General features: G+C 56.0%; 1 protein-coding gene across 2 annotated transcripts; it reads right to left on the bottom strand.

Annotated features, from left to right (window-relative positions):
• Positions 1–934: 934 nt before the first annotated feature.
• Positions 935–11,180, bottom strand: SERPINH1 (serpin family H member 1). 2 transcript variants are annotated; one of them, XM_060160053.1, is made up of 6 exons: positions 11,045–11,171; positions 9,546–9,589; positions 6,361–7,016; positions 5,085–5,183; positions 4,739–4,971; positions 935–1,952 (listed from the first exon to the last, which is right to left on the bottom strand). In XM_060160053.1, exons 3-6 carry the CDS (start codon positions 6,980–6,982, stop codon positions 1,650–1,652), a joined length of 1,257 nt encoding a protein of 418 aa, XP_060016036.1. In that variant the 5' UTR covers positions 6,983–7,016; positions 9,546–9,589; positions 11,045–11,171; the 3' UTR covers positions 935–1,649. The 2 variants fall into 2 exon arrangements, with proteins under 2 accessions (XP_060016036.1, XP_060016035.1); XM_060160052.1 differs by lacking the exon at positions 9,546–9,589 and having other exon boundaries at positions 11,045–11,180.
• Between the last annotated feature and the right edge of the window lie 1,219 nt (positions 11,181–12,399).

The raw sequence follows: 12,399 nt of genomic DNA, 5'->3' as shown, positions 1-12,399 counted from the left end.
GGAACACAGTGTGTACCGAGCATACTCGTCACTGTCCCTACGTCTCCACTTCTAGATGAAGCCTCCTGAGGGCAGAGATCTAATTTATTGGGTTCACAGCACAGAACAGACCTGGAGTTCTAAACAGTTGTGTTGCATTATGGTAATAATGGGAGTGAATCAGCTGGCCCTTCTGCAGCCCCATTCACATCTTGGAGGACTCCAACTAGGTTGCCCAGCCAGGCAGGGATTCCCTCCTCGGACCAACAACCCCCAGGGCAGAGTTGTTGGCAAACAGAAGCTGGAGAGGTGCCCAGAGAGAGGTAGTGACCTTCCCAAAGTCACACAGCCAGCAAACAGCAGAGATGGGACATGAATCCAGTTTCCTCTGTTCCTCTGCCTCCCTGGCCACTGGTCTTCTGTCCCGTGCATCCCACTTGCCCTCTCCCTCCCTGAGCTGTGATGTCAGGAGCCCCAAGGACCATGAAAGGTAACCAGTGTGAGGACTGTATCAGGTCCGTCATCTCCTGCTGCAAACCCAAACACAGAGCAAGGTTCCCACAAGCTCCTTCTTCACAAAGTCCTGCCCAGCTGGGCAGCCTGAGCTTGTGCCCTCTGGCCCTGGATGTGGATGAGGTCAGCTTTAAGTGAAAGCCTAGGGGGCTGAAGACTGGGACCCTGGGGCCCTGCACAGCAGGACAGCAGAGTCTGGGCTCCAGGTCTAGCACTGTCACTCCAGCCCTGCAGCCACCATCTCTCCAGGGTAGCCCGAGCCAAAACAATTTCCAATTCAGCACATAGTGGGCCTGCCACACGGTATCATCTGCAGTCATCTGCCAGGATTTCAGGGCCTGACAAGGGCTATTAGTAGCAAACGTGGCTTAACAGAAGGAGCCCTTATCCCCGGGGAAGAATGAGATGGGAATCTCTGATCCAATCTCCTTCCATGCTCTGACAAAATTTCACTGGAAAATTTTATTGAAAAAAAACAATTGTACAAATAAGATCTTTGTTTGACAGCAACAAAGGCTCATTTCCCCCCTTTCCTCCCCATCTTTGAAAATCTGTAAAAGGAAAAAAAAAATGTTCATCCCCATGATGCCTGACTGGAGTCTGCCCAAGAGCTCCCCCTGCCCCCCCATAAGCTATACCTGACCCCCTCACTGGGGTCAGACCCATGGCAGGGGCAGGTACATGTCCCAGGGGCTGCAGCACCTAGTTTTATAGTTGAGGGAAGTTAGACGATTGGGAGGGAGCCGGGGAGGGGCTGAGGTGGTGGTGGTATCAGGAAGAGGGCCCCCATTCCATGAGGGCTTGGCTAAATCCCCAGCTCGATTCTGTCTCACGGATGAGAAAGCACACAGCTATAAATATGAACACTGACCGAGGCAGCCTGGATCCCAGGGCTGAGAGCAGGGCTCCACGACTACTGCCCAGCTCCCACAGGATGTGGGGTCTCTGGGCTCAGCATCCTGACATCTGGGGGCCTGTGTCCAGGCAGAGCGAATCCTGGCTGGGAAGGTCTGCTCAGACACAGCCAGCCCCCCTGTTTTCCCACCCCCACCCCGTGGACCATCCAAGGTCAGTACCTCAGCTCCCCACCCCCATAGCACCCATGTGTCTCAGGAGCCTCCCGCTGCCCCGTGCCATCCCACACCCACCCTGGGGCCCTACAACTCGTCTCGCATCTTGTCACCCTTGGGCCGGACCAGGCGCCCGATGAACAGCAGGGAGCCGCTCTGGGTGTCTCGAACCAGGAAGATGAAGGGGTGGTCGGCGTAGAAGAGCTTGGGGCTGCGCAGCTCCTCACGCCCATAGATGTCCTGGTCGAAGGGGTTGCCGTCTGTGTCCCACTCGAAGGCGGTGGCGTGGAACACACTGGCCAGGTACAGGTCCTTCTTGCCGGACATGCGAGACAGGTCTGCCTTGTTCTTGTCGATGGCCTCAGTCAGACCCAGCCCAGCCAGGTGTTTCTGCAGGACCAGGGGAGTGCCGGTGAGGCCACGGTGGGTAAGGCTCCTAGACCCTCACCCTCCACCCACACCGCCTGCCGTCTCCTCCCGTCTCTTCCCTCAGAGCAGAGATGACCACCCCCTGCCACCTTCTGGGTGCCAGACATGGCGTGGGCACTGCCAAGCACTGCTTTCCTAATTCTCATGAAAACCCTGCAACAGCTTCCAATCACCACGTCACCACAGATGAGGAAACTAAGGCCCAGGGGGAAAAGGCAGAATCTATGCCTGGCCCCGCCGAGCCACCTTGACCTGTGCTTCTCAAACTGTGGGTGGTGGGTCGCCAGCATCAGCGTGACCCAGGGGCTTACACGAAGCGCACATTCCCTGGCTCCAGCCCAGAGCCACGGAATCACAATCTCTGGGGGTGGGCTGGGAACCTTTTGAACCAACTCTCCAGGTAATTCTTGACACACTCGTTTGAGAAAGACTTATCCTAAGGACAGCTATGACCCCATCACTCTGGGGCTTAAAACCTTTCCAGAGTGATATGATGTCTGGGATTTGCTTCAAAATAACCTGATGGGCGAGGAATGGGTGTGTATAAATGAATCCTTATTGGTCATGAGTTGACGATGGTTGATGTTGGGTGACGGATACATGAGGGTTCCTGATACTAATCTCTCTTTAATATATTTTTATACATTTCCATAGTAAAAAGTCACACACACACCCCCTCTTCTAAGGCTCCGCACAACCCCTGGAAGCCAAGGACAAGCTCTTTCCTGTGACCTGTGCTTGCATTGCAGCCTTAACCCTCAGTATGTCCCACTCCGCTCTCCACTCAACAGCCTCCCTGAAACTGCATCCTCGATGGCATCTCAGTGGCTACCCTGTGTCTGTAGGGCTCTTTAGACTCCACGTCTTCCGGGAAGGCTTCCCTATCCCACAAGACTGGAGCCGCGCCTCTCTGGGCCTCAGCACCCCTGGCCTCCCTCTGGCTATCAGTGTGTGGTCCTGTCTGTCTCTCCCACCTGGCTCAGAGCTCCCTCAAGGCAGGGCCCATATTCAGGGCTCTTCCTGGCTCTCAGTGCAGAAGAGGTGGCAGTAAAGGACTGTCGGCTGAGTGAACAGCAGCCTTCAGGGCCCAGGCTTCTGCGGGACAGTGCACTTCCCCAGCATGGCCAAACGGGCACGAGACCTAGGGGTCTGAGAGTCAGGGTGTCCTGAGACAGGCATTCTAGGCCCAGCTATTCCAGTCCCCTTGACTTTGAACAAATCACCCTCTTGGAATTTCCCAACTCAATCTATTGCAGGATAGCGGGTAGTGTGTCCAACCAGGGTGCCAGGAAAACACGGGAGAAAGAAGGGGAGTCAGATGACAGCAACTGCAGGAGAAAGGGCTGGGGTAGAGTCGGGACAAGCGCAAGAGGGAGACAGGTGGCTCCTCTGGAAACCCTCAGTGCCGTCTACAGTACAGACCACACAAGCTCCACTAGTCTCCAGTTTGGAGCCTAAGCCCCATCTCATCTCAAGCTTTCTCTCTCCACGCTCTCTCAGCAACAAGTCTGAAACAATTCTGTAGGTGAGAGACCTGCCAAGGAATCATTTCTGGAATCCAAGGAAGGAATGAGATGAAAGTTTTCCCTTTCGAGTAGAGGAAAAAATCTTTCTCTCCTGATTGACGAAAAGGCCACCCTGAGTTTTCACCTTGAGAACTAACTGCAGCTCCACTGCTTACTAGCCAGGGTGACCTTAGCGAGTCACTGCTTCTCTCTGAGCCGCTGCCCACCACCCAGGGTGGTCATGAGGGAGAAATGATGTTGAGCGGGTTTGGTTAAGTTTCCAGCCAAGTGACTCAGAGCTGAAAGCCATTATTAGTCTTATTACTGCATGGGGGACAATCCTCCAGCTTGAACAGTCTATACACGCATACCCCAGAGATATTGCGGGTTCGGTTCCAGACCACTACAATAAAGTGAATATTGCAATAAAGTGAGTCACACGAATTTTCTGGTTTCCCGGTGCATATAGAAGTTATGTTTACACTATACTGTAGTCTATTAACTCTGCAATAGTATTATGGCTTAAAAAATCAATGTACATACCTTAATTAAAAATACTTTATTGCTAAAAAATGCTAACCATCATCTGAGCCTTCAGGGAGTCAATCTTTTTGCTGGTGGAGGGTTTGAAATATTGCGAGAATTACTGAAACGTGACACAGAGACACGAAGCGAGCAAATGCTGTTGGAAAAGTGGAGCCAATAGACTTGTTTGACGCAGGATTGCCATACGTTTTCAGTTTGTAAAAAAACGCAGTAAAGCGAAGCACAATAAAATGAGGCATGCCTGCAAAAACGTCTGAGTTATTGACTGTGTGAATTTGGATACGTTATTTCACTTTCCTGAGCCTCACTTTCCTCATCTGTAAGATAAGGTTGATAGTCCTACCTAATAAAGTTGTTTTGAGAATTAAGAGTTTAATACATGCAAAGTGCTTAGGAAGAGTGCCTAGCATACAGCACGTGCTCAATTATATTGGGTTGGCCAAAAAGTTCGTTTGGGTTTTCCGTACGGCGTTACAGAAAAACCTGAACGAACTTTTTGGCCAACCCAATATTTAGCTATTGATGTTATCACCATCTTCCCAAGGGCAGGGACCATGCCTCCTCCCCCAACACAGCCCAGTACTGCCTGGACAGCCAGAGGGGCTCAGGACAGACCTGCGGAGCTGGTGAATGGTTGCCCCATGCGCCATGCCCCCCTCCAAGCCCTGCAGGCCCTTGAGTTGGGCCATCCCTCACCTGCAGGTCGTGGGTCACCTCTACCACACCCTTGGGCAGGGAGATGGCAACAGCCTTCTTCTGAATCTTCCCCATCCAGGTCTTCAGCTGCTCTTCGGTCAGCAGCTTCTCAAGGCGCTCCAGGGGCTCCACGTGGTGGGGCATGATGATGATGAGGCTGGAGAGCTTGTGCGCCAGGGGCATCTCCACGATTTGCAGCTTCTCCTTCTCGTCATCATAGTAGTTGTAGAGACCTGGGAGAAGAGCAGAAACAGCGCTGGGAACACTGTGGGGCGGGGGCGGGCCAGGCCCCAAGCACCCTCAAGCCCCCACTTGGCCCCCCAACCCCGCCCTGCAAGGCACCTACCTGTTCGGTGCATCATGGTGACGCCCACGGTATAGGAACGGGTCACCATGAAGCCTCGGTTGTCCACCATCTTGTGGTGGAATCTCTCATCCCAGTGTGCTGTAGTGGGAAGTAGAACACAAGGTCAGAAATAGATGCCCCCATCTTGTCAAGACACTCCCCTCAACTGCATACCCTGGATTTTTCCCTGCTCAAGGCCTTTGTTAAAGTCTTCTGGGCTCAACTGCGGCCCACCTCCCCCCGAGCACCCAGCCCACAGAGTACATGTTCCCTGCTCTGGGGGTGTGGGTCTTGGCCCCAGGACATGCTGCCTGAAGATACGGCTCTCTACATTTAGGGCCTACAGGGGGTGCCTTCAGGAGGAGGACCCTCAGCTGAGCTACCACCATGTCCACCTCCGCCCTGACAGCTGTCGGGCATTTGCGCAACATGCGCTGAGCTAGACTTCCCACCCCACCTGCTAACTGAGGTCTGTGCCCCGGGCAGGGGATGCCCCAAGACCACCCTTCATTCTTGTCTGCAAGCCCTGTCTCTGTGCCCCCCAAAATGACCCAAAAAACCATGAATACGTGACAGTGGCATGAGCCCTGCCCTATGTCACATACAGACGTGTATTCAAATTCAGTCTCAGTCACCAACTGGCTGCAAGACCTTTCACCCCTATCTTGGTCCCTTCATTTGTAAAAGAGGGGTCACCTCATCCTCACAGCATGCCGTGAGAGGGACAGTGCCAATCATATAGGTACTCAAAAATACACATTAAGCCCAAATCGAATCTTCAATTCAAGATGCACTTGGACCTGAGTCCGGGCTCTCTCCTCCTAGCTGAGCCTCAGTTTCCTTACCTGTGAAATGTAGGTAACACCACCTGCCCCCAAAGTTGCTTTGAGGGTTAGTAATGGTCACAGATGTGGAGCCTTTCTCCAGCTCATTACTGAGATAGAACTGATTACTAAATTTGATTCCAAGACAAGCAACAACACTCTGATGTGATGAAACAACGGCAGGAGCACATCTTATGGAGTCCTTCAGTGGGGCTTGCATCTCTGTCCCGTTCCTTTAGACACAACACTACACCTCTCTGAATCTAGTGTCTCGTATGTAACAAGAGTTCAGTAACAGTGCCTCCCTCTGGGTCCACAGGTTGTTAATGAGGACTGAAGGAGCCCCAGCTGTGGTGCTCGGCAGGGGAACACTGACCTGATTTGCCAGGGGCGGGGCTCCGGGGAGAGGAGGCCCCGCCCCACCGCGCCCTGCCCCGCCCCTCCGGACTCACGCTTGAAGAACATAGCATTGACCAGCAGCGCGCCGTCGGTGCGCTCCACGTCCTTGGTGACCTCGGGCAGCTTGCCGTCGGTGGTCTGCGCCGCCCACTCGTTGATGGACTGCAGGGCGCTGCGCTTGTCGCGGAAGTTGATCTTGGAGTGCTCGCAATTGTAGTGCTGCTTGCTGCTGCGCACGAAGTCCTCTGCGAAGCTCACCGAGCTGGGCCCATACAGGCGGCTGCCCAGCTTCCACGTCACGTTGCGCGCCGTGCTGTTGCTGAGCGAGCGCAGCAGCTCGCCCAGGCCCGCGTGCACCTCCTCGTCGCGCAGCTGCTCGGCGCTCAGCACCGCCTTGGCCTGTGACGCCGTGGCCGCCTTGCCGCCCAGCGACACTAGCCCCAGGGACGAGGCCACCACCACAGGCGACAGCAGGATGTTCTCCACCGCCTGGTCCTTGGCCATGGCCTGGTACAGGCTGAAGGCCAGGCCGGCGCTGCGCTCAGCAAACGTGGCCGCCTTGGGGCTCAGCTTCTCAGCCGGTCCGGGAGCTGCTGTAGCCGCGGGTTTCTTCACCTCGGCGGCCAGGGCCCTGGCCAGTAGGCAGAAGGTGCTGACGAGCAGAAGGGCACGCATGGCTGGGAGGCGGGGTGTGAGCACCACGGAGGACCTGTGAGGGTGGCAGAGAGAGGGTGGCCCTGAAGCCCTAGTCGTTCCTCGCCAACAACCATCCCTAGCCTCTGGCTGTCACCAAGTCCCCTGGAGATGGGAGCAAGACGGCCCAGAGCTCTAGGGAGCCCGGACCTAACTCCGGGTTGCCCAGATTGGGGGTCTCCGTCTGCCCACTCTCTCAGAGGCCTTCTTTGACTCCCTAGCCAAAGCAGGCAAATCCCCACCTCAGCTCTATTGATTTCTTGCACTGAACTTAACATTTAGACTTATGTTTGTTATGTACTGTTTCCATCCCTAATTAGTCTGTGACCTCCAGGAGGGTAGGAAACCTAGCTAGTCTGGCTTCTGTCTATATCCCCAGTGCCTGGCACACAAGAGGCCTCAGCTGTTCCTTAATGAACAAAAACCAGGGCCACTTGCCCAAACCTGGGGCCTTTAGTTATTAGCTCTGATCTCATACAACCCTGGGGCCCTTTTCCAGTGGGAAAAAAAAAAAGTGGTAGATGGGCTCAGGGTCTGCATGAAACTCAGGGGCCTGGACAAAGGATGTCATGTGGGGTGGAGGTACAGGCCTGCTCCTCCCCGAATGCCTTTCCTCCTGCCCTGGGATGTTAATGAGTCGCCAGTTGGTTCACTCATTAAATGAGAGAGTCCAGATGCTCTGCTCTGCTGCCCCAAGGGTGACCTTGAGTTCGCCTGTGTGCTCCCCTCTCTGAGCCTCAGGCGCCATTTTCCAAGTTGTATGGGTCTAGGTCTCCATGCCCAGGCTTCTGTCTCGGCAGGGACTTGCCTGCCCGTCTGCCCACAGCCCCTGGAGCGGATGTGAAATCCCCAGGACAAAAGCAGGGGGAGCCGGCGGGTGTGTGGGGGGGAAGGTTTCCTGAGAGGAAGGATACTAAGGGAGAGGGTAAGTCACAGCTCAAAGGAACAATGACACCAACACCCCTTCACCAGAGGCTGGTGGCCAGATGTGTGTTCATTCTCCCAGGAAGCTGAGCCACCTCAGATTCCATTCTTCCCTCCCATCTGACAGTCATCACCACACGTGCCTATCTACTCTGTGGCTTCAAGATTGCCCTCAGGTCCCCTCCTCAAACCACAGCAGTAGCAGTGGCCCCTAGGACAAGCCCCTCTCCCCTCTCTGGGGCCTCCCATCAGGACAGTCTCTCCACATGGACTTATTTCCACACTCCTCCAATCTGAGGTCATTTCCGCTTCTCCAGGCAGCACAAGGGAAGAGGAGGTGACATGGCAAAGGGAAGGTTTGGAAGGAGCCGCGGTGATCCCATGGCTCTGGCAGATTCCATCTCATGGTCCTCAAGAAGACGGAAAACTCAGAATCCTGGTGGACGACCCTCAGGCCTTGAACCTGCCTGGGGAGCACTGGCTTTCTGCGAAGACTCTACTGCTGCAGCCATCCTGTGAACCAAGCCAAGGCCCCCCTCCCTGGGCTGCCACCTCCTTGGAGGTGCGGTGCAGAGGAGAAGCAAAAGGTACATGGGGAGAGGTGGTGGGAGGAGGGAAGGCCACTGAGCCCCACAGCTGCCTGGGGGGAGGTATCAAAGAGATCTGTAGCCTAGAGTATGGATTGCAGAGGTAAGACAGAATTTCACCCTAAAGAACGGATTGGGAAGGGAATATCTCAGGGCCCAGCCTGCCTTCCTCCCAGGCCTAGCTACTTCCCCACCAGGCCTGGAGCCTCAAAGGCAGAGCGGCCATATAATTATTGTACAAAAAAAGACACTTAGGAGTGTAAAATGGGACACTACTAATTATTAGGCCAGGACAACAGGCATATATATGGTCATCCTATTCAAAGGCCGCCTTTAGTCCAGACAGCTGATGCCAGAGCTGGGACCTCTGCAGAGGCCACCAGCATCCCCTTGAGAGACAGTCTCGGAGTCTAGTTCACAGCCTTGCCACGTGGCAGGCACTGTCTTGACAGCCCCACCCCCAGCCAACCAGAACCTTAAAGGGCTGGGAGGGGCTTTTTAAGAAAGCTCCAAATGACTAGTTTGGGATTCCTCAGGCAGCCACACAGCTGCGCTCCTGCGCCGGGTGACGTGGCAGGCTGGAAACTGAATTATCTGCACCCGCCTGCAGAGGGGGGCTTCCTATTCGGGAAGCGGGAGGCCTGGGTTCAGGTCCCAGGGGGTGCCACAGAGCCTCCCTGGCCCTAGCTTCCAGCCCGCAACGTCACTCTCTGCAGGGAGATGTGCAGCTATGGAGAAGGGCTGCCCTGTTAACCCAGCAGTAGGAACGGAGGAAGGCAAGTCACTGCAAGCAAGCCAGCCTCCCACAGCCCAGCCCCTGTTGCTACAGAGAAATCCTAGCCCTTAGGCTAAGGTTAGAAGATTTATACTCCCATAAAGAAAAATACAAGAGCCCAGAACCAAGGGCTGTGCCCACAGCTAGCCAGGCCAAGTTGAGACTGGGTTCCAGATTTTTGTAAGTAGAGGGAAGGGAAGCAGATGCTGGGGGGGGACCACCAGAAGGGCTCTCGAACACTTGAGGAGGGCTAAAGTACCTTGAAACTGCCTCAGGGGGAGGTCAATGCCTGCCTTTTTCATTCTGAAAGAAAACAGAAGAGTGAGGAGGATGGGATAGGGCAGAGCTGGCGTGGTGGTGAGGAGGGGGCCTGGTAGGCCCAGCCCCCATATGGAACCCTGTCTGCACTGCCCCTGGCAGAAGGAAGACGTAACCAGTCCCAGATCTACAATGACCTTGGAGGTCATTCACTTCACCAAACAGTGGAAGAAACTGAGGCCAGAGAGCGGGCAGGGAGCCACCTCCAGTCCACCAAGGATCAGTGGGGGTCAGGCTTCCTAGCACAGGGCTCCTTCCTCCCAGAAGCACCCACAGAGCCCCTCTGGAGGGCTGGATGTGGTGTCCTGTTACACAGCCCGTGAAAAAACATTTCTGCTGGGAATCCCGGTGACCAGAGACAAAAGGAGGAGACGCGGAGGCCTCAGGAAGGGGGGATGGGCAGATGAACTGCCAGAGGACAGTAGGGTGTGGTCCCAGCCAGAGACTTCCAGGGAACCAAAGCCCCCTGATTTCCCTTCGGCCTCCATCCGGGCCCTGCAGACCAGCGGGACCAGCCGGAAGCCCGGGAAGAGGAGGGGCCAGGCCTTTCTGGTCACGCTGGAAGCGGTTTCATTCTTCTTCCACCACTCCAGCCGTCTCAGGAATGTCCCTAAGCTGGGGGCAGGGAACCCCGGCCTCTTAAGTAGCCGTAACCCTGCAGTTACTCCAGGAACCAGGTGGCGGTGGACAGAATTAGAGTGGGTGACTCAAAGCCTTCTAGGGAGCGCCCCCTTGTCCCTTCTGTGGGAGGACGCACCCCTTTTTTGGAGGGAAGTGGGGGAGACTGGTGCTGGCTGCCGATCAGAAATGGAGCCGCGGTGGGGGACTCCTCCCAAACCATCGGGACCCCAAGAGCCCAGTAAAAGTCAAGGCTATTTCACCTCCTTTTCCTACCACCCTACCTCAGGAGGCTCAGATGCACCCCCCCAGCAAGCCTGTGAGGAGGGTGGCCCACTGGCCCTTGGGCCTCAACCCCACAACTGGAGGCACCCCGACATGCAAAGCCAGCCTGGCCTCCCTGTCCCTGCTGGAAGGCATTCCAGACCCCATCTTCTCCCTCCTTGATCCTGCAGAGGGACGAGCCTCAGCATCCCGGCTCCCAGCCCCACTGTTTCCTCTCTGCCACCAGCACCCCTGCCCCACACTTCTGCGGAACCCTGCACTTTTTCCGGGCCCTCTGAGTGCCCCGACTCCCCATCCCGGCTCTGATCTCTGCTCTGGCCCTCGGGCTCGCTCCGCCATCACCCCGCAGCCCCGGGTTCTCCATGCCGAACCCTCCAGCTGTCCCCAAAGTGCCAGGGACTCCAGTTTGCGGGCTCTGGAGTGGCCCCTAAACCCTCCCGCGGGCCGCTCTCCCCTCTCGTTTTCTTGAGCACCCCCAAAGCTCCCGCCGCTCTCCCCGGCCGCTCCCGCCCCACCCGGGCCGCCCCCGCCCCTCACCTGGCCGGGCTGTGCTGGCGCCGGGACCGCAGTCACAGTGCCGCACTCGAGACGCGAACGGATTCCACTCTCCGCCGCGCCCCCGCTCTCCAGATCTATATATGGCGTTCCCCCACCCCACCTCCCTCCCGTCCCGAGAAACTTCTGGAAAGTTAGAAAAGCTTCCGGAGGGCGCCCCGGCTCCGCCAAAAAAAGCCAAAGACCTCCCCCAAACCGCCCCGGCTCCCGCCTCTCCCTCTGCGGGCAGTCACCCGGCCCCTGGGTCCTACTGCCCCCCTCATCGGACGGGGTCGCGGCACCCGGGGAGCCCCTGCCTTGAGGCTGGGCGCCCGGGGGGCCCGCACGACTGCAGAGCGAGCAGGCATCCTTTCATTCAGCTGAGACTCTGCACCCTAGTGGGAGCTCGGAACACTTAGCTGGAGGGGACATGGGTCTCCAGGGTCCAACTCCCCGGAGAGGAGCCCCCTAACACCCCAAGGCTCTTTGCACAAGCCAGCTACCCCTGATTGCACATTCCTTCCAGCACCCCTTTCCCTGCAGCAGCTCTGCCTCCAAGTGGATCCATTCCTTCATTTTTGAGCTGAAACTTAATTGGGTTCCCCTACACACCCCCTCCTCAGTCAGGGCCCCTCTCCTTCCTCTCAGGGGAGGTGGTCAGAGGTTGGGAGGCAGCACCCTTCTCCATGTGCAGTTTATCCTGAACACCTTGGAGCTCAACCTCAGTGGCCAACCCAACAGGAAGAGTGGTCGGGCCAGTCCCAGTACCTGACCCTCACCTAGGAAAGTATTGGAGACACCTGGGAAACACCACATGGTCTGCCTGGGCCTGGAGGGGTGCACAGGAAGAAAACCCTGGCTGTCCACTAAGTAATATGCTGTGTGCCCCTAAAGAAGTTACTTTCCTTTCTGGGCCTCAGTTCCTTTGTGAAATGTCATTCCTTGCTCCTTTCCTTGTCTGTCTCTGTCTCTCTGTCTCTCTGTCCTTGGTCGTCCCTGCCCCCTCCCTGTCTGGGTCCTCTCCCACAGGTCTCACTATCAACTCCTCTTGCCCCACCCTTCCCCAGTTGATAGCCTCTTGAGCTCTGAGCTAAGCTGGGGTATTCATTTCCGTTCCAGGTGCAGAAGACACAACCAAGAACAGGACAAAGTCCCTGCCCTTAGGATGAACATTCTGAGGCGGGTATGCACATCTTAGTAGGGAACTTGAGAAGGTAGAGGATGATTTAGGACATCCCCCTCCCTCCCCCAAATCTTTAATAGGGAAATCATAGATAACCCATGGACCCCAGTATGGAGAGGAAGGGACAGACACCTCACTCACGCACTCATTCATTCAATCAACAAACTGTGCTGAA

The sequence above is a fragment of the Lagenorhynchus albirostris genome, chromosome 9 (genome assembly GCF_949774975.1).
Source record: "Lagenorhynchus albirostris chromosome 9, mLagAlb1.1, whole genome shotgun sequence".
Lineage (NCBI taxonomy): Eukaryota > Metazoa > Chordata > Mammalia > Artiodactyla > Delphinidae > Lagenorhynchus > Lagenorhynchus albirostris.
Note: the sequence above shows the minus strand (reverse complement) of the source record. Positions and strands in the feature narration are given on the sequence as shown.